The sequence below is a fragment of the Astatotilapia calliptera genome, chromosome 16 (genome assembly GCF_964374335.1).
Source record: "Astatotilapia calliptera chromosome 16, fAstCal68.1, whole genome shotgun sequence".
Lineage (NCBI taxonomy): Eukaryota > Metazoa > Chordata > Actinopteri > Cichliformes > Cichlidae > Astatotilapia > Astatotilapia calliptera.
The window spans coordinates 3,554,488-3,579,150 of record NC_137437.1 but is presented as its reverse complement, the minus strand read 5'-3'; the positions used below and the strand labels follow the sequence as shown (position 1 = coordinate 3,579,150).

Below are 24,663 nucleotides of genomic sequence, written 5' to 3'. Positions count from 1 at the left end.
AGTCTCTAACTTGTACACATTTGTACTTTTACTTGTTTTATGAGTTATTTTTAAGAAGAGTAAAGTTATTCACATAAAGTTTTTATTCTTCTGTATTTATTCTTTTGTATCATGTACCACAGTCATACTGAACTATACAGACCTGGTGAATTGGAGAAAACAAAGATCACACACACACACGCACATATATATATCATTCAGCTTCAGCAGTATTTCTATTCATCTTATGAATTCCAGTCTAATGTCAATTCACTGAGTTCAGTTTTGGTCTTAAACTCCAGAGAATACCACCTGGTTCAACAATCTTTTTATCTGATTATTGGCAAAATGTTTTCTTCTGAAAGAAGAAAACATTTTGTGTCCTTGTCAGAAATCAGATCAATTTCAGCCTCAGGCAAAATTGAGCCCAAAGAAACAACAACAAAGTTTAGTTCCTCTGGATTTATGGCCAAAAATATTTATCATGATATATATTTGAAAATTTGCGGTAACGATATAACTGACGATATAATTGATGCGAGACAAAATACAACTCCACAACATTACTAGCGCAAAAAGACAACCTTCTATTTATTTTCACTTAAGCAAGAAGCTGGTTTTTATGTACATTAAAGCTTTATAAAAATGTAACAGTGCAAATGCAAATTCCTTGCTGAGAGTTTAACCAAAAGGCATTTCCAGTAGAAATGGGCTGACATATCCTGAGCATAACCATGTATAATATCCACTGAAGTTAAAAAGAGGTGCTTTGCAACATTAAACTGCAGTGTGCAGTACGTATTTTTCGGACCATAAGGTGCACGGGATTATAAGGCACATTAAGCGAAACAAAGCAGTCAGATAAATCAAACTTTATTAAACTCATTCTTCTTGCTTCCTCCACTTCTGTACCATTGATTCATTAATGTTGAATTCTCTGGCAGCTGCTCTATTCCCATGTTGTTGCAGTATATTAATGACTAACCTCGTATTGTGGATGGATTATCTCAGTTGTTCTCCTGACTGAAGTGTGGTCCGTTTACAGCATCCTGCCAAGCGATTGCATTTGTCTCTAACCATGAGGAACCTTCACGTTAACTTTTATAAGTGGAAAAGTGTTAGTGTTTGTCCTCCAGCTTCACTGTTTATGTTATGCTAACATAGCTGTGTCGCTAGTGATCACGTAATATACCAGCTAGCCCAACTTCAGTAACCCTACAAACGTCACTGCTGTTTAGTTTCCTGTCTTCATTTATGTTGGAAGTGATAGCAGAGCTGTACGTTTGATTTTTTTCAGAAATCTGTCAGTCAGAACATGCAATATCATGCTTAGGTAACTAGCGAAACTAGCGAGCTAACTTCCGCTAGCTTCCTGCTAACTTCTAACTCCGTTAAATATGATAAATTTTGTTTTCATGGATGCCTGGAAGTTAAACTTCATAGTTACACCTGGTAAAGCAGCAATGCTGATCGTTTTATTAAAGATGAAAGAATTTAGACAGTTTTTAACTCTCAGTGATGCTGCAGTGTTGTTTGACCTGAAGTATACAGAGTTTAGGACCCAGATTACTCCCAGATTTAAGAGCATCTTAGTCCGACAAATACGACAATAACGACGGCCGCTTGCATGTTCTGCAAAAAAATGTGCTTTGTTGTGTATCTGACGGACAAACACCAAACCACATCACTGAAGTTGCACCATTTTTACAAACCAATTCTGGTTTATCTGTTTCACTCAACAATCGGCCATGTGCGTATGAAAAAAAAGGCACGCGTTTTACTCATATTCTATCGCGATATTTCATTTTCCTATCGTTGCCTAACATTATACCGGTATTACCGTACGGTATAATATGGCCCAGCCCTAGTTGAGAAGTTTAGCCAAGTGCTTCACATACAGGGGATATGTGCACCTTGGATGTGGGATGCAGCAGGCTGTTGGGATCTGTAGCCGAGCGATGGACCATGTCTGCATAATCTTGATCCACAAGCTTCAGGTTGTCCTTCTTCCCATGGTACTTTTCCAACAGATCATCTATTGCCTCTTTCATGGGTCGTGTCCAGCGTGTGTGGTCCAGCACAAAAACCTGTCCACCTGTCTTTATAGGTCCAGTGCGAGCACTCCTTGGTGAGGCCCGCATCGGCAGAGGTAGAGCTTCAGAGATTTCTGGGAAACAATAGTAATAGTTACTCATATATCATGCAATGAACTAATAATAATAATAACGTATATATTAATAATAATAATACTAGTAATTACAGTTTGACAATACCATTATGTTAACTTACCCATGACTGTTGTAGGTTGCTGGGTGTCTTCTGATGCTAACTCCTGCTTTAAAAGTGCACCAGAGAAAGGGTGGGTGACAGGTGGTGCTGGTGCAGGGGATGCCACACCTAGCGGTGCCAGGCTGGAGGAGGGTCCCGCTGCTGGAACCTGAAGTTGGGCAGCCACAGGTTTTGGAACAGAGGATGGGGGCTAAAGGGCAGCCGGTTCATCTTTTCTCAGGGTTTTGTGTTTGTCCCAGTTCAGAGGGACTGGACGGCAGCCTGGCTCTCTGTGTTCAAGCCCAAATCGCTCTCCAGTGTCTCTGTCAGAGAGGTGAAGTGCAGGGCACTTCTCCTGACCAGTCACTCTTCTGGAGGCTGCATTCAACTCCACCACTAGAGCTGACTCAAAAACAGAAGGGAGACTGACACCTGGCTGCTCAAGGTCCACCAGTCTTTGGTAGTTCCATTGTGCCACCCCTGTCATGCCCTGGGCCTGGAATAGTTCAGTGGATACATGAGTCCTGGTAATCCACTGGGCCTGGTGGAAATGATAACCCTCCTGCTGTGAAGTGCCTCGGACAGGAATCCAGGGTCACTGAGGCAGCCACGCAGAATGTGCACTCTTTGAATGTGCCACACCTTCAGCATGGATGGCTTGAAGAGTGGGACGTTGTTGGGGTCTGTGGCCAGGTGAAAATGGTTCAGGACCTTTTCCACTCTGTTCAGCAGCTCAGTGGGTTGTGGTATTTGGATCCTGCAGTGCTCCCGTATGTGTTGCTTTGTGGGATTAGCAGGATGGATGCCACAGAACTTATAAGCTTCCTGGAGCCTCTTCCGGTCCGCCTGATCAACCACTGAGAATGCAGCAGAGAGAAGCTGGCAGAAAGTGCTGAACAGAGGATGATGCTCAGAGGTGCACTCCCGCGAAAATCACCTCAGGCAGTGGAACAGGTCCAGTTTTACAATAACGTTCTTATTTTAGTGGGTTTGAGAGGCACAGCTGTTTGCCACTGGTCCAGATGTGGCCGCAGCAACAACAGCAGAAGTAGTTTTCCAGGCATCCCACGATAGATTTTCCACCCTATCATGTGATTTCCTGAGGTCAGATGGCCCAGGATGTGAGTGGGTGTTAAGGCGTCTGGGAAGGGATCTCAAAACTGGATTATAGATGGCATACAGTTGGTGCCGTAAACCACCGCCTCTGTTCAAAGATGGTCACTCACAGTGGACGTAAATGGCTTCCTGGGCCATCTGACCTCAGGAAATCACATGATAGGGTGGGGCCAGGTTTCACAATGAGCTCCCCCGAAACCCTGGCTAATTGTGACCCACACCCGCTTTCACACCTGGGCTCATGTGATTAGGTAGAGGATCATCAGGGGGTCCTTTGTCCCTCTTTGGGGGGAAACTCCCACTGGGTTTAAATCTGGGACTCTCCACCATTTGACCTTAGAACTGAAGAAGCTTCTCGGATGAGAGGTGAAACATCTTCAAGCAACTCAAAGAAGTCCAGACGCTTTTCTTTCCGAGCTCCTTAGATATGGCTGGATGTTGACATCGGAATTCATTGAGCAGGCAGTCAGTCAGGTAATGGCTGGACACAGAGACGCCACACCAGGCATGTGGGTCTTCATAAGACCTGAACTCCTGTGGCTTATTTTCCTTCCTCAGGAACTGCCCAATGGTCCTCTGTCCACGTGCTCCTGCCTCAGAATCTCAGACCGAATCTGTGGCATGGAGGTACGCCAGGTGAGCTTGCTCGTACTTGAGGTGCATGAGTTCATTTATTTGGTTTGCCATGTCTGCTGGAGATTTGCCAGTCCTCCTGAGCTCATTCATAACAGTCTTGCAGATGGCCTTTTTGTATGTAAGTAAAGCAGGGAGAATATTGGTAAACCTTTTGGGCAGTTTCTCCAGCCATCGTGGATTGTCAGCAAACCAGTTCCTCTGACAAGCCCTGCAGCAGAGTCGTGAGGACAGGATGTAATACTCACCACTGGTGCAAACAATTACTCGTGGCCTGCCCACACCAGCAGAGACCACTTGTGAACGAAAGCAACCATGGAGACATGGCAAGATATAATTGTTTCTTAACCTGACCATGATAGCACTCTCAGGTTTCCAAATAAAGAAGGGGTGGAGCTGGAAGAAATTTGGCAATGGTAGGTCAGCCACTGTATCTATGATCTCAGGCTGTGGAGGGAGACGCCAGAGTGAAATCGCGTTCCCTGTGTGACGCACTGGTCGAGACCCAGGCCACAGTCCAACGTCCTGAAGCTCAGTCTTCATCCACAGCTTCTGGTGCGGAGAACAATTCCAGCTCCTGAGGTCATACTCATAACCAGCCACTGGGCAGGGATAGCTCAGTAGGTAGAGTGATGTCCCCATGATCGGAAGGTCGGGGGTTCGACTCCACTGAACGGCTACCCTGAGGTACCCCTGAGCAAGGTACCGTCCCTACACACTGCTCCCCGGGCGCTGCACTGGTGGCTGCCCACTGCTTCACTGGGTGAATGGGTTAAATGCAGAGGAACTATTTCCCTATGGGGACTAACACGCACACTTTACACTTTACTTTACACTTTACTTTTACTTTACTGGAACTGGAACAGCTGGCTGAGCTGAAGGAGCTGGGATTGAAACATAAATATTTGACAAAACAGTGTTACTCTTATATTGTTGCTGTTGGAATACACAGAAAAAAAAGACATGCTGTATACGCTCACCATCTTCGCTGCTGTCTTCAAAAGTCAGCACTTTGCGCACAGATGTGGAAGCAGCATCTGTACTCGGTCCTGAAACAAATTAATGCAGTCATTCTGTAATTCATTTGTGCAAATTATGAGCAAGATGACAAAATGTAACGTGAGCGTGAATAATATGCTATCATTAATGATCTATGCTTTAAGCAGATGTTTAACTGAACATCAACTATAAATGAAAATAGAGAGGGACCAGGATTTGACTCAGGCCTTTCTGTTTGACTGACCTGTGGTCTCCTTTAGTAGAAATGCCAGCTCCTGTGGGAGGGGCACAGGTGACTTCCTCTTCACACCTGAGGCTGCACCTACAGGTATAGTAATAGAAAAAACTTTTTTTTACTCTAGACACAATAAAAAGAACATTTAATTATGTGAAAAACATTATAGTTGTTTTGTACCATCGGCTGATGAGGCCTAAAGTTCAGCAGTTGTACTGGACGGTGGTATGGACAGCGCCGCAGATGGAACTACAACAAGAAAACTTGTCAGCAACTTCATAATTTACACTGTATATGAGTGTTGCTGTTAGTAGGAACTCACACATCCATACTCCTGTTTCTCATTGAAAAACAAATGTAATATATTTATATGCAACAGAAATGCCAAACCAAATCATTTTAACCTCTTCACATCAAAGCAGGAGGAGCGGTATAAGTCAGTGAACAACATGCATTCAGGTGTTAGTAACTACTGCTACTTAATTTGTTTTTAACACATTCATAGAGAACAAGAACACATACTCTTTGTGGTTGGTATCAATTCATAGTCCTTTGGACAGTTAGCATAATGCCAGCATACAACCATACTATTAGAGGAACATGGCCAGAACACACAAAACAAGAACAAGACAATATATAAAAGTTCAAGTTCAGGCTCAGTTTGCAGAGCAATTCATGGAAAACTATTGTACTCCAGTTCTGAAACCTTTCATTTGAAAACCTGTGTTTGCTCCTGAAGATCCTCTGGGTGTGGACCCTGCTGCTGCTGGCACAGTGACTAGTTATGCAGAGACAGAGGACAGAGGCATATGAGACAGAAACAGACTTCTGACATTTAGTAATAACGCAGTACTTACAGCTCTGCATTTGTAGTTTTACAGGTGAGATGCTCAGCATTGCGTCCTCCAGGTCTTTATCCTCATCCATCCTTATGATGCAGGCAACAATTAGATAAATATATACTGAACTTATGTCACATCAACAACATTATTAAAATATTCTTAAAACAACTTACCCAGGGGTTTAGTTGGAGCATTTGTGGAAGCAGATGCATAAGCTGCTTCTTCCGCAGGTACTGCTGCAGCTTATGCATCTGTGCCTTGACTGCAGCTCTTCCTCATGATAAAGTCTGCATAGCTGTCACCTCTGCCGTCCCAAATCTCCTTCCAGGTGCTCTTGGCTCGTGAGCCAACGCCAACCAGCTGATCATCCTCAGAGGCTTCTGCAGCAACACTCACTCTGCTGGCCTCGTAGTTCAGAAGAGTCTTTATCTCTGCAAAGCTGAGGGCATACTGTACAAATGAATGCAAGCTCTCCTTGCTATGCCCTTCTTCCACAGAGGTCTCTGCAGCCTCTTGCTTCTGGAGATCTTTGATCAGGCACATGGTGTATCCGACATCATTCCCCAGAAGCCACCAGAAAGATTTCCCTTTATACTTTCCAAACTGCAGGATGTACTGTCCCTGCACTTCCTTCATGTCAGACGCATCCCCTCCTCTCTGATAGACGACAGTCAGAGCATTCTGACGTACAACGTCCTCCCTCACAGGTGCAGACTTGTGCTGACGTTTGGGGTCATTTTTAATCCGTCGAGCTTCTTTTGACGGGTCCTGGAGAAGGTATCCAAGTGGCCCCTTGCGGAACACCACAGAGATTTTCCCTGGATATGGCGCAACTTTCTTGTGCATCTTAACATGCAGTGAAAAAATAAACAATTATATTAAACAAAATTGATTCCAAACAGAAACAAAGACATTTCAGGTTATAATCTTGCTGCACATTGTGGCTGGGTTTAGACAAGCAGGATGCAGGAGAACAATAAAGAGACAAAATCTGAATAAACATTTGCGATATAAGTGTTTTTTCTCCAGGCATTACAAACTGTTCTGTCTGTAAATAAAAACCTTTCATGGTTTAATGCAAAATTTGTGCCAACTGCTTAGTAGTCATGGCACATAAGAACTGCAGGCAGATTATTGACATACCTATTTAAGCTATCGTGTTTATTCGTACACTAGAGGGCATTGCTCATGTTAGTGAGATATCAAGACTATCGTATAGATAACATTACTGACCATTACAACATGAATGCAATACCAATTTAAAAAAATGCAGGTTAAGTCATTTAGCATTAATTATACCACATTATTGTAATGTCAGTGTCACAGCAGTCAGAAACCTACCAAGTTTATTCAACAGTAAAACACGTGAATGGAACACGCGATTTATTTAAGGAGCAGGTTCATTCATTTTTTACCGTGCCACTTTACAACACCGGATAAACTCCCACTGTCTTTAACCGAGCGATGGATGCTTCGTAAATGCAATCGCAACACGTCTATTACCTGTAATATACACCTGTAAATGTATTCTGTTGGTTTACTCTTATTGCAAACGACGTTTCTTACCTTTGATCAATGAACGAGGATCGTTGAGATGTGTTGCAAGCGGTGAGTTACTTGTTTTGTCTCCCGGAATTTAAAAGTGGAGATTTTTAAAAATTGCAGCATCTCAAACTCGCAACAGCGCCGGAAGACCGTAGTGGCCAAAAATAGATTACATCCGTAGTTGTTTAGCACTACTATAGAGAATGAATGGGAAACGGTTTAGGGCCGTTTAGGTAAACAATCCCAAGCTCCCGCGCGGGTCATCTGCTAGTTCAGCCAGTGATAGTCAGCCTTATCTCAGAAACATGTGTCTCTTTTACCTTAAACTGCAAGGACAGCTGCTAACTGCTTATACAGACTACTTGGATTTGAAGGGGAAAAGGTCTTCTGGACTGCATGACCACAGTTGGTGTCAGCAAAAGCAAGACGTTCCTTCAGACTGATGCAAGGCTTAAGAGGATACGGGGACCGCAGAGTGGCTGCTCAGATGATGTGAAAGAGGTGGTCCTGCTTCTGTTCAGCTACTTTGAAGAGGAGGAGGAGTTCATGCTTTTCCATGTAGAAGATACATGTCTGGCAGATGAGGTGCAACTGGAGCAAGTGTCTCTGACACCCACTATTATTGTCTTTGGTAAGTCTGTTTTATAGCTCTCTCTCTCTCTTTTTATTGCACTGTTTATAGAATGTCATGTACTGCAGTGCTTATTAATATAACTTGTTAAATAATTTGTTCACAGGACAGTCCTGCTATTCCTTAAGAAGATACATGCTGAGTCTTGATCGGAACCTCATCAGCACAAACATATCCTCATTTATTTCTGCATTGTGCATCATGTTCGGGAGCTACTACAATTTTAACATCCATTATCTGAGTTGGCTTCCACTCTGGAAGTTCTTCAAAGGTGAGCAAATATGTCTTTCTTATTTCTCAGACCTGAGACTCTTGCGTTACAACAATTGTGGTTGAGAGTCTGGGATCTGAATCTGGGTACAAGCCTGGCTAAGACTCGGGGCCAGACCAAGACTCAGCTGACGTCTGACTACCTATAACCTTTGGGCTGGATTTTTAAAATGCTAAAGTGTGATTTATCACTGCAAAAGACACATGTTGTGAAGGGTGCCAATACTTTTGACCATGCAGTGTTCACTTCCCAAAGCATTTTGGTTATATTTTGTCTTGAATTTGGGGAAACCAACTGTTGTTGCAGTTTGGCCATGACTGTGTATGTGTACTTATATGGTTGTAACTATTTTTTAACTGACCAATTAAAATGCTTAATATGCTCCTATATGATTTTATTCTACAGTTGTTTCTTCTCCATAAACCCAGAAAAAGGAACCAAAAAAGAGAACAAAAACTTGAAGCATCTTTCCAACAAGAACCCTCGAGTCCTCACCCTGATTCAGGATCTCTCCGACCACGAGTGGCGTTAAGCCTGAATATTGACTCACTTCATGGACTGGTAGCTTTTACATTGTTACAATCTGTACTTTGTACTGTCCACAATGTGTACTTTGAAACTTTTTCTGGTCAAGAGTCCGCCACCTGCTTTTTTCATGAAGATGTCCTTGCTTTGAAGGAATGTTCCACAGTTTTTTGTTTGTTTGTTTGTTTTTCTATAGTTCTGTTACTGCAGTGTTCATAGGTTTGTTTCCCCACAGGTGGTTTCCTGATGTTTTGGTACGGTAACTACACATGTGTTTTCTATGACCAGGGCCATGGTTGTGGTGACAGCAGAGTGCGTGTTGCGCGGGATGGTGATTACAGTAATTTTCGCACAATATGTCATTTTTGTTTTAACAGGTTGCTATGTAACTTTTTCTGGTAGAGGGTCTGCCACATGCTTGTTTAATGAAGATGGTTGTTGCTTTGCGGGAATGTTCCACAGTTTTATAGCATTTTGATTGAATTGTGTGACTGTTGTGCAAGTTGAAAAAAATGCATCCAATTGTTGTCAATTGTTTTATTGATGATGGCTGCAAAATAAATTTCCCAAAAGTGATATTTTCCTCACTTGTCTTTTCTGAAGATGTATTTTTGCATGTTTAGGTGTAGGCATAGCAGTAAGAAGTTTGCAGGTTTATGATTTAAACTTTTACATTAAAACATAAAAATACAGCATAGTAATAGATTTTATGTATAATATACAGAGCAGCTCCACTTAAAATCCACAGTTTCACAGTTGTTTTATCAGTTCAAATTTGTTTTTTGTTTGATATTTCCCTGTTAATTTTACAATTTATGGATCCACAATAAGCAATTATTACATGTAAAAAAAATACAGGAAATATTCTATGAATATACAACAATTGTTGTGTGAAATTAACTTCTTTTTTGTAGATTTAACAGTTGTGAGTTTCATTCACTGTAAACCAGTTTACATATTTTGTATGTAAAGCTATCCTGGCTCAGCTTCGGCGCCTAACAAGCTCATCACTAGACCCACTTCAGTTTGCCTACCGGCCTGGCATTGGAGCAGATGATGCCATCATTCACCTCCTACATCGTTCCCTCGCTCACCTGGAGACTGCTGGAAGCACTGTGAGAATCATGTTCTTTGATTTCTCCAGTGCCTTCAACACCATTCTTCCCTCGGTTCTGAAGGACAAGCTGGAGAACTCTGGAGTGGACCATCACCTCACTACCTGGATCCTGGACTACCTCACCGACCGACCACAGTATGTGAGGACTCAGGGCTGTGTGTCGGACAGGGTCGTCTGCAGTACGGGGGCCCCACAGGGAACGGTTCTGGCTCCGTTCCTCTTCACCATCTAAACTGCAGACTTCTCCCACAACTCCACCCAGTGCTTCCTGCAGAAGTTCTCTGATGACTCTGCAATAGTCGGCCTCATCACTGATGGGGACGACAAAGAGTACAGAGGACTGACTCAAGACTTTGTGGACTGGTGCCAGCTGAACTACCTCCAGATCAACGCCAGTAAAACCAAGGAACTGGTGGTAGACTTCCGCAGGCACAAGCATTCTCCACTGCAACCACTGAACATCCAAGGTATGGACATTGAGGCTGTGGACAGCTACAGGTACCTTGGTGTTCATCTGAACAATAGACTGGACTGGACTCATAACTCAGACGCCCTCTACAGGAAAGGGCAGAGCAGGCTGTACCTGCTGCGGAGACTCAGGTCGTTTGGAGTGGAGGGCCCACTCCTGAAGACCTTCTATGACTCTGTGGTGGCTTCTGCTATCTTTTATGGTGTGGTCTGCTGGGGCGGCAGCATCTCTGCTGGGGACAGGAAGAGACTGAACAGGGTGATCCGAAGGGCCAGCTCTGTTCTAGGATGCCCTCTGGACCCAGTGGAGGTGGTGAGTGACAGGAGAATGGCGGCTAAGCTGTCATCCCTGTTGGACAACATCTCCCACCCCATGCAGCAGACTGTGACAGCACTGAGCAGCTCCTTCAGTGGGAGACTGCGGCACCCACGGTGTGGGACGGAGAGATTTCGCAGGTCTTTCCTCCCCACTGCTGTCAGACTCCACAACAAAGACTTTAACTGAGCAAACACACACATCCATACATATGCAATAATACTAAGTGCAATAATCTTTTCTGGCATCGTTGTATTTTTACTCAGTTGTATATAGCATTTGTATTCTATTTTTATCTTATTGTATATTTTTATTCTATTTTATTCTACTGTATATAGTATATTATTTTATTCTATTCTGTACAGTTGTGTACTGTATTTATTCTTATCGTATTCTAATTTTTGCGTCATAACTTTTGCACTGTCCACTTCCTGCTGTGACAAAACAAATTTCCCACGTGTGGGACTAATAAAGGTTATCTTATCTTATCTTATCTACTATATTTTTTACAGGAAGTCCCTGGTAACCCCAGCTGCCAGCGTTTTCCTGTAAAAAAGAGTGGACTTTATGTTTAGACTATAATGACACTCCTGGAACATCAGCATCTGTTCTCTGGGAAGCAGGGAAAGCTGTGATGAGAGGCAAAATAATTTCTTTCTCATCAAATAAAAAGATAGAAGAAAACAAAAATATTCAGGAACTAGAAAAAAACATAAAATCCTTATGGACCAAGTCAAAATATGCAAAACAAAATTAGAATGAAATGAATTTATTAATAAAAAAAACCTCAATTCCTTGTACAAAGACTTCACTTGCAGAATTTTGAACACAGTAACAAATCCAGTCGATTTCTAGCTAAACAGTTAAAAATAAGTGAAGAAAAAACAACTATATGTGCTGTCTGGGAACACAATATATGACCCTGAAAGAATTAACATTTTTAAGGATTACTATGAAACTTTATATTCACCACAAATAAACCCGTCTAAAAATGAAATTGATCAGTTTCTTGACAACGTAACTCTTCCAAAATTACTAGACAGTCAGGCAATGTTACTGACGCCAGGTAAACTACAGGAAACCCTGATAAGTAGCCCAATAATAAGGCTCCAGGTCCAGGTGGCTTTCCTGCAGAATTCTACAAAGAAATCTGGACATTTTTGGCACCAGTATTCCACAGAATGTTTAAGGACATCAAGGAAAATGGCAGATTATGAATGCTGCCAACATTAGTCTCCTGCTAAAACCAGGAAGACCCTGTATTTCCCTCAAGCTATCGTCTAATATCCCTTATAAATGTAGACCGCAAAATAATTAATCTGCAAAGCTCTCTCAAAAAGATTAGAGAAGATAACCCCCCCATCTAATTCATCCTGACCAAACTGGTTTCATAAAAGGTAGGCACTCATCAACAAATACAAGTAGATTACCTAATTTAATAGACTACTCATACAGTAAAAACATTGAAACCACAATATTGTCTCTAGATGCAGAAGAAGCGTTTGTGTTACGGGAGTGATGAGTAAGAGAACCCAGACGCGGATCGCTCGTTAAGATTGAACAGTGTCTTTATTTACAGTGAAGCAAATCCAAAGTAATCCATAGTGCTAAGTCCCTTCCGTGCTCCCCTCGTGTGTCCATACGACTTTCGTAAACAGTGACGTCTCTCCTCTCGTATCTCCGTCTCACTCGTAGCCTGGAAAAAAGGCAAACAGATGCGGTTAGCCTCCCTCCGCTATCAAACGTTTGTCTAACACTCGCTGAATTCGAGTCACTACCCGGCTTGGTGGAATACTCCAGCGTTGTCTGTCACTCAGCCACACCATTAAATAGTTCTGTCACAATGGTGGATGATTGGCAGCAGCTGGCGAGGAATCAGTTGCAGGTGGGACCACTCAGAGTGGCGGAACTTCCGGGTCGGACATCTCCCGTTGCTACGCAACCGCGTAACAACTACAACGGAGACAAAAACAGAGCGGGAGAACAAACACACACACACACACACACACACACACACAGGTCGCCGGTCGGGGCACCGTCGAACCTGACAGTTTGACAGAGTTAATTGGAATTTTTTATTTGCAACTTTACACAAATTTGTTTTTGGATCCTCTTTCATAAACTGGCTAAAAATATTATATAATTCCCCAACAGCTTGTGTCAGAAAAAATAACCAGACATCCTCCAGCTTCTGTCTCCTGAGGGGCACCATGGCAGGGACGCCCCCTCTCTTCCCTTCACTGTTTGCAATTTCTTAACGAACCACTAGCAGCAGCAATTAGACAGGCTACAACAATGTAATTACACTGATAAACTCGTTTTCAAGAGGTTTCAGATTATTCAATTAACTGTTCAAAATTTACATATCTTCCAATTAATTGCTCCTTCCATAATTCTTCTTCTACCCCACTACAATCTGGAAATATTAAATATTTAGTTATTAATGTGTCTCCTAGGAGGGACGATCTGATATCCTCGTGTTGGCGTTGTTCCCACATCATCATAATTAATGTTGTTCCAGGTTCAACATTGCAAGTGACCAATCACCTTCTTGTGACGTCATACTTCTGCGACTTCGAAATACCCGCCTCAAAACAAATTTTCTTCACTTGCGAGAAACTGTCCGCCGAATTTGAAGTCCTTTTAGGATACTTTTCTTTAATAAACGGTAAGCATTATACATATGTTCCTCACTTGGCTTGCTGTTTGTTTGCTAGTGATAGGCTACTTGACGACAGCATTAGCTAACCAGTGTTCTCTAGACCAGCGTTCCCCAACTTTTTTGGTGTTTCGTGGCCCGGGGGTTGGGTCAGGCCAAATTGCAGTAGCTTCCCTGATCATTTTACAAACATAAGTGAAGAAAATTTGAACTAAAAGTCCTAGGCTAATGGTTGTGTGCTGCATCCAGCACACAACCATTAGCCTAGGACTTAATTTGAACTTTTAGTTCAAATTCACAAGAGCACAAAGTGCATACTTTTTGAAGGTATGACTTGGACTGTGGTAACTATGTTCTTATCACAAAGGGTTTATAAGTTGCCACTATAAACAAACAGCATTTTCCAAAATTGAAGCCTTGTCAGAAGAATCTGAAAAATACCTTTCTGAAACCTTTTCTGTGTAAAGATTTACTCAAAAGCAATGCACACAGATTAAAACATTTCTGTCTTGGCCATCTGATAAAGAACACCAAAAATTGAGTGGTGCGTTTTGAGTCTGTGGTCTTGATTTGTTTCATGCACACTATAGACCTTAATTAATGTAAACAAAAAAATGACACTTTCTATATGTTTGTGTATCTGCGGAATTAATTACAAGTCTCACCTGACAAGCTTTCGCAATTTTGCAGTGTCATTCTTGACAGAAAAACATACTTGCCACATTCTTTTTATTTCCAGAAAAACATCTTTCAGATGTATGAGAAATTGATTGGAGCCTGTCTGGAAAACGGCAGCCACTGGACCTTGTTTGTAAGTTGCACAGATTTTGCACTCTCTCTAGTGCATGATACTTTTCAGTGTCCCTCATTAGGAAAGCTCAAGGCACAAGCCTACCATATCCATCTTTTTACAAAACAGTTTTGTGACATACCCAAGAGGACCATAGTCTATATGAATTCATTTGGAGAGTCGGAGGTCAGAAAAAGTGCGGTGTTGAAAAACTGGAGGCAATTAATCAACATATTTAACATATTTAATTTAATTGAAATCATTACCAAACGTGGTTATTGATTTCTCTATATGCTTTTTATTTGTAATAACTGCGATCTCTCAGCTCATTTGCTTCAGCAAGAGGCTGCACTGGAGAGTGGACTTTGTCACATGTGAGCCACCCACATCAACAGGATGGGAACTCATGTGGAGTGCATGTCATAATGGTACTGAAAACTATAGCTTTAACCTATATAAGTAATGTTTACATTTTTGCTGTGTGATACAATCCAACAGGAAAGCAGTTAGACCCTTGGACATTAGCCAAGTTAACGTTCACAAATATATACACACAGAGGAACTCTGAGCCCCAATGTCAGCATTAGCACAAACATGCCACTTCATACCAAATCTCAGTGTGAGGTCAGGTATTAGTCTCATTCCATTACTCTGGCTATATTTTCTTACTCATCATTACTATTAAACTTATACTTAGTCATACTCTAAATTACAATTAAGGATGATTACCTATTAACAAAATCACACCCTGATAACTCTGTTATTACACTTTGTATTTAATCATAAAAAGGCTGGATGTTGAAACCTTTTACTTCTATTTTGTATGAGCCAGGGGTCCTCAAAAGCTGATACTCTATGTCCAAAAAGTGACAGGTACCGTTTTATGGAGCAAAAAACTTAAGAGCGCATATTTTATAAATAATACCAACAATTACAAATGCAGACCTTTAATAGTAATAAGTAATCCTTTATTTATAATACATAGCAATATAAAAATAGTAACATATGAAAATATTACAATGGGCACAGATGAATTTGTATCAAAAACAGCAACCAAGCCAAAGTAATGAATAACACACATAAAAAACAACTGCTTGAGAGAGACCAAACAATTTCTTTTCATCTGTTCCTTGGCAGAAAGTTAAGACAGCTATTCAGCTTTAGGTTTCAATAAACAGAAGTAATGGATGCAGTCCCTTTGAAATGTTTACACAAAAGTCTACTTGTGCATATACTTAACTTTAACTCTTCTCTTTTTTGTTTTGTATTCCAAAATGTTTTCATTTTCTCCAGAGGATGTCTCTCTGTCAGTGGTTATCGACTGTTCACATTCATTTTCACAGACTGTTGGAATATCGATGCTGGCCAAACGTTTCTTGCAAGAATGCAATGGCCTAATTTTGCGTGCATTATCTGTCGTCTTTATTTCGTACTGACATATACCTTTGCCTACTTCTTGTTTTGTTTTTAAGACATTTGTATGCAGTTCATCTATCATTGCAGTAATGCCCTCTGGAATGAATGCCCACTGTTTAACTGTGTCTAAAACAGCATTTAGTTTTCCTACCGCATCTTCTGTGCATTTTTTGTCTGTGCTTTCAACTACAGGAGTGTCATTCAAAGTTGATAAAGGACGTTTTTCATTTGTTTAAAATGGCTACAAGTAGGGATGCACCGATACCGATACTGGTATCGGGGCCGATACTGTAAAATGTGTGTGTACTCATACTCGTAAAAGTTATGAACCGATACTAACTTATTTCATTAATCAGAGGGTGGCTTGTCATTTTTGTAGAAGTTTTTTAGATTGGCCACTAGGGGACATCCCGCGCTAAACAGGTACAGGGTTAGACGAGTCAGACTGGCAGCTCCAGATAAAAAAAAAAGAGAAACTGGAGGCTGCTGTAGCTAGGCTAAACAAAATGTCAGCAGTGGACCGGAACAGTCAACTTTAACTCAGGTTTTGGAAAAGCGATGAAAAATGTCAAGAGAAAATCCACGCGCAGTTAAAATAACAGAGGCTCTGACTCATTTTAGTCCTGTGTCCGGCAGCCTCGCCTCTGTCAGTGCGCCCCAGGGCAGCTGTGGCTACAATGTAGCTTGCTATCGCCAGTGTGTGAATGGGTGAATGACTGAATGTAGTGTAAAGCGCTTTGGGGTCCTATGGACTAGAAAAGCGCTATACAAATGCAGGCCATTTACCAATTGCAATAATTTAACAGAAGTGCTTATTTTTCACTTGAAAATTTTTTGTGGTCATTTTTATTAAGATATTTATTATCGGCAGAGAATAAAATAAAACCTGTCTTCCAATTCATTGCATTTGTGTGTGTGTGGTAGAAGTATCGGTTTTTGAACTCTGTATCGGCAAGTACTCAGATCCAAGTATCGGTATTGTATCGGTTTGAAAAAATTGGTATCGTTGCATCCTTAGCTACAAGCCACCTTCAGGCAAGCACATGTGTTATAGTGAGAGAACGTACAACAAGTGCACTGAAGTGTTTCAGCCGATGCAAAAAAACACAGATTTCCAAACAAACTTGGCATTTTCAAGTCCTCACAGTGTACAAAGTAATGCCTTTCTTTCACTGCAATTCTTGCCAAGGTAGAAATGTCTGTTTCCATGTTTGGATAGATGTCATTGTCAGCCTCTGCTAATTTTGCAAGTAACACTACATGCTTGCAAAGAAGTCCTCGTAAGCCATATGTACAGTTGTAGTAGGACTCAACAGGGCAGACATCATACACTTCTCTTGACTCAAATGGGACTTGATATGCATTAACTCCATGGCTGTTCTTGACTGTAATTTTAAGAGCCCAACCACTTTCCATCAGTCTTGAAGCAGAGTCTGAAATTTGAGACAAGGTGTCAGCAAACCGGTTTTTCATGCGGCCCACATCTTGCAGGGTTTTTATGACTGAGAAGCAGTCGTCGGCCTTCCCTAGGAGCACTTCAATTAGATCATCCAGACACATATTCTTGTAGCCAGATTAAAAAAAAAAAAAAAAAAAAGGTATTTCAGGCGGTGGAAAAATCTGAAAAAAAGTTATTTGAAATGATTAGTAACTGTAATTGAAGGAATTTAAAGTTTAAATCAAGACTGTATTATTTAAAAAAAAATTGGAATTGCACACGTCTTTTATAAAGGAATGCTCTGTGCCGGTTTAGCTGGTTTAGGCAAATCCACCTACTCTGTTTTTTGAGTACTGCAAAAAACAAAGTACTTTGAGTACTTTAAATGAAACAAAGGCCTTACAGCCCACTGCCCTGTAGCTGTTTCGACTTTTTTTTCCAGCTCTGATGCAGTTGAATTTGTAATAGTCTCTTTTCCTGTCTTTACCTGAGGCAACATTTAAACATTTATAATGTCCATGAAGGGTTAATGAGTTCAGTTTTTCTAACACGACACTGAATGGGTCCTCCTGGCATTGTGACACATGCACACAAAGTTGTGTGTCTTTTCCAGTTCTTTTTTTTTCGTCATTCAGAACACTTCTTCTAATTATATCGTGCATTTCTGGTGGTAAAATAACAAAGGTTTAATTAGTCAATATTCATTAATTCATTTTAACTTGTTTTGGGTTGTTTTCCAATACAATGTAAATATTAAATATAATATTAAAACAATATATATATATATATATATATATATAATATTAAACAAGCAGGGGCTAAAAGAGGCTAAACTTTCATATGGTATGTGTCTGGCAACTTTAACACGATGTCCCAGGGACAACATTTACAAGATGTCCCAGGACAAATTTGTAAATTTCTGGATTACTGTTAATCTCCATAGAATCAAGAACTCATGTCCAGTTTCACAGCTATGGACCAGTTAATTATGTTTCCAGGTGATAGTTTGATTCATAGATTCAGCACACAACCATTAGTCTAGGCCTTTTAGTTCAAATTCTCTTCACTTATGTTTGTAAAGTGATCAGGGAAGCTACTGCAATTTTGCCTGACATTGTTATCACAGCTATATTCACCTGTACATTTATTATATATCATAATATATTGACGGGAGAGCTATATTCACCTGTACTTTCATAATTAATCATAATACATTGACACGCAATTCTCTGTCTGGAGAACACTGGTTCGCAAGTAGCCTATCACTAGCAAACAAACAGCTATCCATTTCAAGGAAAACATATGTATTATACTTACCGTTTATTAAAGAAAAGTATCTTGAGAGGAATTGAAATTGCTGAATCGTCGGACAAAAGGTGGTTTCTCGAAGAACATTTGTTTTTTTAAGGTGGGTATTTTTCGAAGTCGCAAAAGTATGACGTCACAAGAAGGTGATTGGTTACTTGTAATGTGGACCCTGGAACAACATTAATTATGATGATGTGGGAACAACGCCAACACGAGAATATCAGATCGTCCGTCTCTCCTAAGCTTGCAGATTTAACTAAATTAAACCACACCCCACTTCTAAAGAAAGTACAAGGCGATCTGACTAGATAGAAATCTCTACCCAAATCACTCATGGGAAGGGTCACAGGGGGCCTCTGGTGCATCAGCCTAACTGGGGGTCTCTTCAGCTGGCAGGGAGGTTGTTTCATCCATGCAGGAGTTCACGCTGTAGGTGGGGGAGAGATATAGGAGAGGTGGAGAATGGACTTAACCTGGATATCTATTGTCTTGTGTAGCCTGGGAGATAACTGAATTGATGATTGATTGATTGTGGGTACAGTTTCCTCTGCGGTGGGGTCAGTTGGGCTGCCCTGGGTCCTGTGGGGCTTGGCGGTGCTGCTGCCATGGGCCCCAGTCTGGATGGGCCTGGGCCCCGTTTCCTTGGTGGGGTCCAGAGGGCAGGGGTTCCTACTGGGGTCAGCGGGGGAGACCCCAGAAAGGGCTACTTGCCCTTCCCTTCCCATCCCCAACTCCCTCGCCCTTCCTGCTCCACCACACCCACCCACACATGCAGGGCCTTGGAGTGCAGGTGTGTCACCAGGGTGCAGGGGAGGCATTCCTCCTCTGTTCCCTTCTGGCTACCTGTACCTCAATTTTACTCCACAACTTAGACATCCACATTACTCACACTCTCATACATATAGGGCCTTGGGGATGGGCACATTACACGGCGTCCAGAGGACGGTCTGTGTGTTCCACCTCACCTCTGCCCACCTCTCAATTTTAAATGCATGTAGACACTGAGTGTTCTCGGGAGGGGCCGTACTGACACCTGCTGCTCTCTGGCAGGAAGCACCATGCCCTCCCGTGTTTTAAATGTACTTTAGTACAACACGCAGGACCTAATAGGAGGTGCCTGTATCTATACAGTAAAAGAATGTGAAATCAGATTCTTTTATCATATGAGTCATTCCATTTCAGTATGTACACATGATATTAAAAAAATCAAATGCATTTGTTCTGTTTAGGGAAGAGTTTTACATCGACTCTGCAGAGTCAGAAGTATCAGACCTGGATGAGGCTGTCCTGGCTTCCCCTGAACGAAATGATTCACATGTATGTCTCATGAACAACACTGCCAGAACTGCTGTGTATGTGTTTCATGTAGTCATGACCTTTCTCTCTCCCCCCCCCCCCCCCCCCCCCCCTCTTTTCTTCAGGACGAGATGGACCTTGCGACTGTGTTGAAAGATTTCCAGGAAACACATCTTGACACCAGCAATTATTGTACAATAATAGCCAGACGAAGGAAAATCCTACATAGTGCCTGCATGGCACTTTCTAAGTCATATTTTGCCTGGCATAAATTGCCAAATATTGAATTTGTTGGTGAAATGGCCGATGATTATGGAGGCCCAAGGCAGGAATTTTTTCGGTAACCCATTCCCATCTCTCCCACACAATAATAGAATGTGTGAATGTGTTTTTTGTTGTTGCAAAGATGAAATCACAATTTGACTCAATTTTTTTTATTTTTTACTATCTTTTCCTGCAGCTTACTTATGGTCGAAACTCAGAATTCCCTAGGGATTTTTGAGGGGAAGCCTGGCAGTCTGTTGTTCAGCTATAGCCAGCAGTTGCTGTCAAGCAACAAGTTTTATACGGCTGGTAAACTGATTGCTTGGTCGATAGCACACAATGGGCCAGGGCCACGGTGTATCAACAGACACCTGTTCTGTATGATGTGTGGCCAGAAGACATCTCTTGATGACTTCGATGTAGAGGTCTTCATGGACGAAGACATCAAACAGAACATAGAAAAGGTAAAGCTGTGTGCATGCTGAGGTGTAATTAAATTCAATGAAACGATGCATAGCTTAACTCATAAGTGGAACGTCTCAAAATGTAAGTGCACTTAGTGAATGCTTTAAACGTATGTATTTATGGAGGTGCCTGATTTTCAAGGTTTCCAACTTCAGCACCCTAGAAGACCTGGCAGACTTGAAAAGTCACCTTGGGGACTGGATTGCAGGCTGTGGTATCCCTGACATCTACACTGCCACACTACTTGATGTTAAGAGGATAAGGGGCAAGATTGTATCTCATTTTGCATTTCACAGGTGAGAATTTGCTAGAAAATTCCAAAGTAGTTTCCTGGTCAGGGCTCGTCTTCCCATTGTGTTCCCCCCTAATAGTTAACACTTAAACAAATCATCAATCTGCTGAGTTGATATCTGTATTGCAGTTAAGGTGGTGTTTAAATTGACAAAACAAAACTTTTTGTTTTGACAAAACTTTTTGTTTTGTTTCACAATTTTGCTATGTTGTATGAATTGAGAGTACAATCTGTGGTCAACAGGGTTGCCAGCATGATTCAGCAGTTTGTTGCCGGTATGGACTCGTGTGGTCGGTTCTGGCAAATGGTGAAGAGATGCTGGAAGCAGTTCCTTCCTGTATTTACAATTGCAGGAAATAAACTTACAAGAAACAGCTTCCAGGATCTCTTCACCATTGGATGGAGTCCAGCTGGAAGTGACAGACGTGAAAAAGCCACCATCTTTCAGTGGGAATGGTGGCTTATGGCCATTCAGGGTGAGTACATAGAATACAACACATGTCTTGTTTCTGTTTGAATTGCTTCAGGCATTTCATGTTAAATACAGTGTCCACAATACAAAATACAGACAACTAAATCGAAACAACACTTGGGTGCAATAAAACCTTAGAACTTTGCAAAATCCACCCCTTCTTAGAGCATATGAGGAAGTTTTTGACTATTTTACCTTTTAGGTGAGGTATTTGAAAGGAAACCACCTACAACAAATATTTTTTGAAGATTATTTCTTTTATCCTCTGTCATCTCTACCAGATCTTGTTTAGACTGATAGGATGTAATTTGATTTTCATTGTGATTTCTGGTAAAACATTATTTTTATTACATGACCGAAAACATCTCCTAACACTAAAATATTAAATAGTTATATTACATACTTGTATTTAAAATATGGTAAAATTTAAGATTCAATTGTATTAGCACATCTGAGAATTAAGTAAATGGTAAATGGCCTGTATTTGTATAGCGCTTTACTAGTCCCTAAGGACTAGAGTCAGTCGTTCTCCCATTCACACAATGGTGATGGCAGCTACATTGTAGCCACAGACACCCTGGGGCGCACTGACAGAGGCGAGGCTGCCGGACACTGGCGCCACCGGGCCCTCTGACCACCACCAGTAGGCAACGGGTGAAGTGTCTTGCCTAAGGACACAACAACCGGGACTGTCCGAGCCGGGGTTCGAACCGGCAACCTTCCGAATACAAGACGAACTCCCAACTCTTGAGCCACGATCGCCCCCAGTATTTTTGCAGTGTTTAAGACAGGTTTCAAATTGTGTTATTTGTGTCATTTGTTAATTAGATGCACTGCCTAACTAGAAGAACCTTCAGGTATTCCATTGACTATAACGAAACCTCCTGTATATTAGTGTCCTAGGGTAATCGAGTGGTGCAATGACAACACCCGCGCAAATGTGACATCACTAGAAAGCCAATGTACTCTTGCAAGGACAGAATGAATAACTTTAAAAAAAAAATACACATTGCATAAACAGTCCTTGACATATAGGTCTGACTTGGAGGACCAAAATTAATTTCCTGTCTTAGGAGGGCAGGATTGCTTTGAGTATTTTTTTTTTTTAATACAATGCTTTGCAATAATGGTTTTGCCTAAAAACCTGTTTTTGACTCCAAAATAGTCATTAACGCAACTGCTCTACTATGCAGTCAGTGTAACTGATTATAAATCTACACATTGCACCTTATTTAACACTTGTATGTATTTTAACAGAGCAAGAGGTGGACCACACATTTGAAGAGCTGCTGGTCTTTATAACTGGGGCTGACTTACTTCCACCACTGGGGTTCCCACAGTCCTGCAACATAGACTTTTACGATCAGGAGTCAGGGATGCGGCGCTTCCCATACAAATCAATGTGCAGCTTATCCCTGTATCTCCCAAGAGGTGTTGCAGATGAAGATCAATTCAAAGATCTTATGAACGATGCATTAAAAGGATCCCTGGGATTTGGAAAGGTGTAGCTGCATACATGAACTGATGCTGGGAAGCTGTGGTTAAAACCTGTGGCCTTTTGGGATGAAGTTGTTATTGTAAGTGTTCTTAAAGGGGATTGCTCCTGGCACTCAGGCTTCTTAAAGATTTTACATTTTAAAAGTGTTTTTACAAATGACTGTTCATTGTGTATATAGTTATATTTATAGTCCAGTTAAGACAACTAGGGTATGCATGCATCAAGCCATGCAAAATAAGTGGTGTTCAGAAAGTTTCCAGGAAATAGTTCAAATGACAATTCATCTAGAAATATTCTTTTGGAAAATTGTTGTTTATGTTCAATTATAGTACACTGCATAGAGTGTGGGTTTTTTTATTTATTTATTTATTTATTTTCAAGATGTACAAGAGATGCCAGACAAACTTTGAACTAAAAGACACTGACTTTTGTAAAATAAAATATTGTAATGTCAGTTCTCATGGTGTCTTGTCTATTTAAAAATTAAATTTGAGGCTTACCTGTTACTGTCAAATACTGGTATTGGGTTCCATTGACGAGGGCTATGAAGTACAATTATGTGCTTAAGTCAAGGTAAAAGGTTAAATGAATTTACCCTCATCTGTTCTCAAACCAAGAACTGAAGAATCCATCTCAACTCAGAATTAAAAGTTATGAATTAATTTTACTGCTTTCGAGAACAAAGCAGTTTTAACAAACTGACTTTAAACTCCGGCGTTAACTCTGAGATTGGCACCTGGCCTTTTACTATAACCTGGTTAAAAATCAATTATGTAAATGTGGTAGAATTTGGTAGTATTGTGGTAGAATTATGTAAGAGATGATGGCTGTAAAGCTAGTGTTTTTTGTAAAAAAATAATGTCAAGATAATGAACACTGGTATTAAAATTATATTTTATACATAAGGCAATAACTGTAATTACCAAAGTAAAGAAAATGATTTGTTAGACTCAGTTTGTTGGTGAACGATGCTTAAAAAGTGTGTAGCAATTTGGACAGTCAATCCAGTGATTGCTTTGCTTTTTCTATGGTCACGGCTTACCTTCTTTATTACTGTCATTTGGCTGTACGTGACAATATATTTAGCTAAAGTTCCTTATGCTTGTTTAGGTTTCTTCCTGTGTTCTAGGTTCATTCAGCCCAACCTCAGGAAACTTGTCTGCTTGCCTACTGTCATCTCTACAAGCCTCATCATATTCATGCTCTGACTCCGCTGATAAGGAACCAAAATCCCTGAAATGAACAGTCGCTTTCTAGCCTATATTTTTAAGCCTCAGTTCATCCAAAAACAGGATTACACAGTGGTACATGTTTATAGATCAAACACTCTATAAATGAATGTTTTTCATTTTCCCTAATGTGTGTTCACAAAGGACACAGCCACAAGTGCTTCTACAGTGTTTGTTTTTACTTTTAGCTACATGGTGGTTTAAATAAATGTCACACATGAACTTGTAATCTCTGAAAAATAAGGGGAAAAGGTGAGATTTGAAAAATATTCCTGAGATACTGTTAACATTAAATTTGAAGGCTATTATACAGTGGTATTACTTTAAACTGAGTAAAGCGGTATTTTCATAAAAGTTAAGGTCTCCTTTTGTTTGTTTCAGAAAGAGCATACTGTCATTTACTTGCTTTTATTATTTATTTATATGCCCTCCGCGGACCATCTCTGCACTGCGTGGGTGATTAGTGGCTCCCTGCACAGTAAGGGCTGCACACAGGGACAAGACGCACTCGGTTACGATCGGATCTTCCCTGGGCAGGGGGAGGTGATGAACTGTATGCCACTTTTTCATTGGCATACATTAAGTACAATG

General features: G+C 41.1%; 3 protein-coding genes and 1 long non-coding RNA gene across 8 annotated transcripts; 2 read left to right on the top strand and 2 right to left on the bottom strand.

The window, feature by feature from the left end:
- Positions 1 to 79: 79 nt before the first annotated feature.
- LOC113007985 (uncharacterized) lies at positions 80 to 7,757 on the bottom strand. 5 transcript variants are annotated; one of them, XR_013902422.1, is made up of 9 exons: positions 7,639 to 7,752; positions 6,246 to 6,918; positions 6,088 to 6,158; positions 5,952 to 6,008; positions 5,411 to 5,479; positions 5,240 to 5,317; positions 4,977 to 5,045; positions 2,269 to 4,880; positions 80 to 2,146 (listed from the first exon to the last, which is right to left on the bottom strand). XR_013902422.1 is itself a non-coding variant. In XM_080290978.1 (7 exons), exon 2 carries the CDS (start codon positions 6,916 to 6,918, stop codon positions 6,316 to 6,318), a length of 603 nt encoding a protein of 200 aa, XP_080147104.1. In that variant the 5' UTR covers positions 7,639 to 7,757; the 3' UTR covers positions 80 to 2,146; positions 2,269 to 4,880; positions 4,977 to 5,045; positions 5,240 to 5,317; positions 5,411 to 6,158; positions 6,246 to 6,315. The 5 variants fall into 5 exon arrangements, 1 of the variants encoding a protein (XP_080147104.1); XR_003269974.2 differs by having other exon boundaries at positions 5,952 to 6,158; XR_003269972.2 differs by having other exon boundaries at positions 5,411 to 6,008.
- Positions 7,758 to 7,788: 31 nt separating this feature from the next.
- On the top strand, positions 7,789 to 9,620 carry LOC145421127 (uncharacterized). The gene is made up of 3 exons (XM_080290979.1): positions 7,789 to 8,248; positions 8,355 to 8,519; positions 8,925 to 9,620. The coding sequence occupies exons 1-3, from the start codon at positions 8,014 to 8,016 to the stop codon at positions 8,939 to 8,941; spliced, it is 417 nt and encodes a 138-aa protein (XP_080147105.1). The 5' UTR covers positions 7,789 to 8,013; the 3' UTR covers positions 8,942 to 9,620.
- Positions 9,621 to 11,698: 2,078 nt separating this feature from the next.
- LOC145421126 (uncharacterized) lies at positions 11,699 to 13,433 on the bottom strand. Its single transcript, XR_013902421.1, has 2 exons — positions 12,724 to 13,433; positions 11,699 to 12,641 (listed from the first exon to the last, which is right to left on the bottom strand). It is a non-coding gene; the product is annotated as an uncharacterized LOC145421126 (long non-coding RNA).
- A 475-nt stretch (positions 13,434 to 13,908) lies between these two features.
- LOC113007359 (G2/M phase-specific E3 ubiquitin-protein ligase-like) lies at positions 13,909 to 23,928 on the top strand. The gene is made up of 7 exons (XM_080290976.1): positions 13,909 to 13,931; positions 14,344 to 14,415; positions 19,978 to 20,192; positions 20,313 to 20,580; positions 20,723 to 20,877; positions 21,117 to 21,349; positions 22,603 to 23,928. Exons 2-7 carry the CDS (start codon positions 14,359 to 14,361, stop codon positions 22,851 to 22,853), a joined length of 1,179 nt encoding a protein of 392 aa, XP_080147102.1. The 5' UTR covers positions 13,909 to 13,931; positions 14,344 to 14,358; the 3' UTR covers positions 22,854 to 23,928.
- The last annotated feature ends 735 nt before the right edge of the window (positions 23,929 to 24,663 follow it).